This window comes from Salvelinus sp. IW2-2015, linkage group LG23, assembly GCF_002910315.2.
Source record: "Salvelinus sp. IW2-2015 linkage group LG23, ASM291031v2, whole genome shotgun sequence".
NCBI classification, from domain to species: Eukaryota; Metazoa; Chordata; class Actinopteri; order Salmoniformes; family Salmonidae; genus Salvelinus; species Salvelinus sp. IW2-2015.
Window position 1 is genome coordinate 28,250,725 of NC_036863.1, and position 5,867 is coordinate 28,256,591.

General features: G+C 40.5%; 1 protein-coding gene across 1 annotated transcript in view; it reads right to left on the reverse strand.

Annotated features, from left to right (window-relative positions):
- Positions 1-2,792, reverse strand: part of LOC111950295 (transcription initiation factor TFIID subunit 1-like) — a 54,940-nt gene extending 52,148 nt beyond the window's left edge. Inside the window, 2 exon segments of the mRNA XM_070434475.1 lie at positions 2,163-2,277; positions 2,498-2,792. Coding sequence (XP_070290576.1) covers positions 2,163-2,276 — 114 coding nt within the window. The 5' untranslated portion in view covers position 2,277; positions 2,498-2,792.
- Between the last annotated feature and the right edge of the window lie 3,075 nt (positions 2,793-5,867).

The window sequence follows — 5,867 nt, forward strand, 5'->3', positions numbered from 1 at the left end:
TAGCAGTGAGTAGGTGGAGCTAACATGATGCAGCCCAGAGTCCCAGTTCAGGCTAGCAGTGAGTAGGTGGAGCTAACATGATGTAGCCCAGACTCCCAGTGGAGGCTAGCAGTGAGTTGGTGGAGCAGGCACATGGCACACCTTGCGCTATAAGGGGACATCGGCTGCGCTGACAGAGTTGATACGTGGGACACATTTTGACAGAAATATAGAAAGTAATAACAATTGGAATACCGAACCGTTTTTCCTGTTCTAAAAAGAACCCAAGTTTCAGTATACCGTGCAACASTAGCAGATTGCATGAAAGCGAACTTTAAAACTCCACTGTCAAGAGGGGGGCAGCTAAAATGTTTTGCTCACAAATGTTGCTTAGGGCTAGGGTTTTTTTTTTATGAAATTGGGATCTTTCCCTCTATCCCCTCCCAGAGGACCTGAGCCCTAGGACTATGACTCCGGCACAGCCAGGACTAGCCACCCCTTAGAGCCTGGTTCCCCTCTAGGTATCTTCCTAGGTTCCAGCCTTTCTAGGGAGTTTTTCCTAAACACCGTGCTTCTACATCTGCATTGCTTGCTCCATAGGGTTTTAGGCTGGGCTTCTGTATAAGCTCTTTGTGACATCTGCTGATGTAAAAAGGGCTTTATAAAATCAATTTGATTGAAATTTGATTGATGCAGAAAGTTTCACGTAGATGCAGAAASTAAACCGCATAGTGGGTCAATTTCCGCAACAACCAAGAGCTCTGAAGCATGATGCTCAACTTCTCTGCTGTTTTGATATCCCTGGCTACCACACTGTGAACAGTGTGAAGTGAACACATGCACATGCGCAGATACTGTGTGTGACTGTGTGAGAGTGAAGTGTTGAACCTCGCTCATCTCAATATCCTAGCCTCTTCATTAATGATAGGCCCTGCTTCACTGCAGTTGCAAGACATTGCAAGCCAAGAAATTGTGAGATACAGCATTCCATTGCGAGATACAGCTATTGATTGCCAATAGATTGGCCTAGTGCACGGTCCTGACTGCCAACCTGCCTATACTGTGCCCCTCCCCTCTCTCTCCATCCCTCRCTAGCTGGCTATGAAAGATGCRAGTTTTTGTGTTCTCGGAAGTACAGCAACTAATTAGTCTCCTCCAGTGCTTGACCTGGACTGAAATAGGAGCAGGTGCTAATTTTTTGGGGCCGATACTGTTTACATTTAGATGCAGGAGCTCCACAATACTTTTGGGCAAATATTCTAGATTAAATAAATAAGAAGAACGGGAGCTCAAGCWRTAGAAAATGTGAGGTGCCAGTACTCAGCTCCGGTGAGCTACTGCTCAAGTCAAGCACTGGTCTCCTCCGTTCTAAAAATATTGAATCTTAGGAGTCGATTCCTAGCAGTGTTGAATCTTGACACTAAGAAATTGGAGTTGACACCTGGAGTCGAGGAATCAATTATTTTGGAGTCGACTCTCCACTACTATGTCATCATTGTTAACAGTCTGAAAAATGGCAGAGAAAGGCAAGCGACAGCAGTGAAGTCCTGTATGGCAATACTTTGACAAGATAAATGAGAAGAAAATTAAAACTTTGTGAGGTGGATTTGAGGTACAGTAATGGTAGTACAGGTGCAATGCTTAACCATCTGAAAGGGMCGCACCGTGAGTATCACAGCCGGACGTGATTGGGAGTCCCATAGGGYGGCGCACAATTGGCCCAGCGTYGTYCGGGTTTGGCCGGTGTAGGCCGTCATTGTAAATAACAATTTGTTCTTAACTGACTTGCCTAGTTAAATAAAGCTTAAATAAAACAATTACATTAAAAAAAGACCCAAACCGTTGCTGGCAGCAGCACAGCTGCATTCACATTGAATTGTATAAAAAATGTATTTGTGTTTTAATGGAAAACCGATTTTTTTAAAGTATGTTTAAAAGTTTTTTTCTGTCACATCCCTACTCTGGGTCCCCAAAAGGCTAGGGCCGGCTCTGACTGCATATGCTATGGATGTAGATATGCAGACCCCTCAGCCAATGCGGGCGGCCCTTCATGATGAGTTCAGATTTTTTATGAACTCATCATGAGGATTGCCCATTCCTGCTTTAATGTATGCATTCAAAACAGTAGTGTTTTTTGCACACTATGCAGAGTGCTTTCCTCTTGTAACAAAGTAATCACTCACAGTGTCCAGCACACTGTCTCCTTCCAGCTGACCATCTTCATTGATGTTCCCGAAGAGGAAGCCAGTGAGAGAGAAGGGGCGGTCTTGGTCTTCATCACTGTCTGAGTCCGACATCCTGAGAGAAAMATTTACTGATCAATTAGTCATATCAATGTGTGATTCGTAGATTCTCTCTTACATTGTTTATTTAGTCCTTACTTGTCAGGAGAAATGGAGAACAGATAAAGGGGTGTCAATGACACTCATGCATGCATGATCACAACAAATGGGATGGAATGACAGACAGGAGTTGCATGCATGCAAAAAAAWTTGGTCTGTTGAAGGTTTAATCTTACCTTGCGCTACTTTTACTCAGTTAGGAAGGCCAGTTGGCCTCGGGTTGAGGCCAGCTTGATAATATCTTCGAACCCTAAACGAAGCTTAGCTTAGCAAGCTAATGTTAGCCATAACACCCTATGCGATCTCCTTTCACTACGCCATTATCCACACGCAGTAAAATGGTTAGTACGCTTGCACGTAGTCTAAAGTAATTCACAGGACCGTTATTTGGAAAGAAAATGTAATGGTTTCATTTATTTTCAAGTGTAGTCCATGCAGACAACAACAACCAACACTGGTGAGATTGTTCAATGCGCGTGCGCATAATTCATTTCCGCCCCATGAAGGATTGCTCCCCAGCAGTTGTTTTCCTTTGGCGCGTGATTTGTCGCCATCTACAGGATAGCCTATTTCATTATTTTTGTACAGAGCCGTTCARTGCAAGCCACTGACTGTGTGAAGATAGTGCAGTAACACACTGACACACGTGATCAAAACAACATGATTTAGTGTTGTTGTTACCTGATGTGACCTGACCTGACTCCTAGCCCTTAAGAAGTAACCAAGCTCACTGGTCTGAGAAAGAGAGCAAACATCCTTGGCTTGAGGTGTCTCTGCCTTTATGACARTGTCTTGCAACATTTATCCTATTGTTCCCACTAAGAATCTGTGTGACAAACACCAGGGCAAGAGCCCAGTCAGCCATSCCCATCTCACCAAGTAAAGTGACAATGAGATGTTTGTGTACATTTTTGTCATTTAGCAGACACTCTTATCCAGAGTGACTTACATGGGCAATTAGGGTTAAATGCCTTGCTTAAGGGCACATTGACATATTTTTYACCTAGGGGATTCAAACCAGCATCCTTTTGGTAACTGGCCCAGCYTCTTAACCACTAGGCTACCAGCAGTACAGTGGTGGAACAGCAAGGTAGGATGTAAGATTGCTCAATGAGAATGCACTGCATCTACTCTCTTTGTMTTTTGTTGTGGGCTTTGAGCAAACTGTAAAACAAAATCACAGAATATATTGAAAATGTCACAGACTATCTTGAAAGTGTTCTTTTAAAAAAAATTCTGGTGACTTCCCCTTGCTGGCTCTGTCAATAGAGGTGCTGAATGCTCCTCCTGTTCATAGAAAATKTGTATATTCTCATATTTAATCATTTTATCTACGGAGGTGAGGTTTTCATCATTCAGTAGTGCCTCAAATACAGTGCCTTCAGAAAGCATTCATACCCCTTGACTTATTCTACATTTTGTTGTGTTACAGACAGAATTCATAATTGATTAAATAGATTGTTTTCTCACCCAGCTACACACAATACCCCATAATGACAAACTGAAAAAAAAAWTGTAGAAATGTTTCCAAATGTATTGACAATTTAATACAGAAATATCTCATTTACATAAGTATTCACACCCCTGAGTCAATACTTTGTAGAAGCACCTTTGGCAGTGATTACAGCTGTGAGTCTTTCTTAGTAAATCTCTAATAGGTTTCCACACCTGGATTGTGCAACATTTGCCCATTTTCCTTTTCAAAATTCTTCAAACTCTGTCAAAATGGTTGTTGATCATTGCTAGATAGCCATTTTCAGRTCTTGCCATAGATTTTCAAGTAGATTCAAGTCAAAACTGTAATGCAGTTACATTGTCTTCTTTGTAAACAACTCTAGATTTGGCCTTGTGTTTTAGGCTATTRTCCTGCTGAAAGGTGAATTAATCTCCGTGTCTGGTGGAAATCAGACTGAACCAGGTTTTCCTCTAGAATTTGGCCTGTGCTTAGCTCCATTCCATGTATTTTATATCCTGAAAAATTATTACAAGCATACCCATAACATGATGTAGCCACCACTATGCTTGGAAATATGGAGTGGTACTCAGTAATGTGTTGTATTGGATTTGCCCCAAACATAACACTTTGTATTCAGGACAAAAAGTGAATTGCTTTGCCATATTTTTTGCAGTATTACTTTAGTGCCTTGTTGCAAACAGGATGCATRTTTTGGAATATTTTTATTATGTACAGGCTTSCTTCTTTTCCCTTTAAATTAGGTTAGTGTTGTGGAGTAACTACAATGTTGTTTATCCATCCTCAGTTTTCTCCTATCACAGCCATTAAACTCTGTAACTGTTTTAAAGTCACCATTGGCTTCATGGCGAAATCCCTGAGTGGTTTCCTCCCTCTCCGGCAACTAAGTTAGGAAGTACGCCTGTATCTTTGTAGTGGCTGGGTGTATTGAAACACCATCAAAAGTGTAATTAATAACTTCACCATGCTCTAAAGGGATATTCAATGTCTGTTTAAAAATAAAAATAAATCTACCATTAGGTGCCCTTCTTTGCGAGGYATTGGAAAACCTCCCTGGTCTTTGTGGTTGAATCTGTGTTTGATATTCACCGCTCGACTGAGGGATTGTACAGAAAATTGTATGTGTGGGGTACAGAGATGAGGTAGTTATTCAAAAATCATGTTAAACACTACTATTGCACACAGAGTGAGTCTGTGCAACTTATTATGCAACTTAAGTAAATCTTGACTCCTGAACTAATTTAGGCTTGCCATAACAAAGGGGTAGAAYACTTATTGACACAAGACATTTCACCTTTTAATTTGTAATTTATTTGTACAAGTTTCAAAAAACATAATTCCACTTTGACATTATGGGGTATTGTGTGTAGGCCAGTGGCATTTWAAAAAAAATTCAGGCCGTAACAAAACAAACTGTGGAAAAGGTCAAGGGGTGTGAATACTTTCTGAAGGCACTATATACAACAGAACAAAGATGAAATACACACAAATGTAAACTTTTGCACTTATTTAGTAATGCAAGTGGGTTTGGTTGCAGTTAAAATTACATTAACTGACAAATCAAGTTCCACAGTGCTTGAGTCAAAAACCACACACTCCTTTGAGGCACTTCAATGCCAAGTCATCCCTTTCAGGTAGAGATAAAAATAAAAAAAATAGGTAAAACTTGAGTTTTTGGCACTACCTAATGCTAGAATGTGCCTTTTCATKAAGTAAATCTGTACACTGATAGACCAACAGCAACCAATTCAAATGATGGCTGTATGCAGAAGGGCAAGATAGGTAATGCCAAATCTATGGTTTGGGTTCACTGTACCATACAGGACCGAGCCTGTCAGTGATTTGTAAGTATAGGAGGACCATTTTTTATTTATTTCTATGTTTTATTACCAGGTGATGTCTCCTTGATGCAACTGCTCTGACAACGCATTAATAGATTGAAGAAATTGGTTGCCCATTCTTTTACATTGCCTTTTATTACTAAGCTTATATAATTAAAAGAAAATGGGTAAACATCTTATCAAAGTAATTATTTGTAAAGGTAATGCATGTGATTCTTTGTAAAGGTAAGG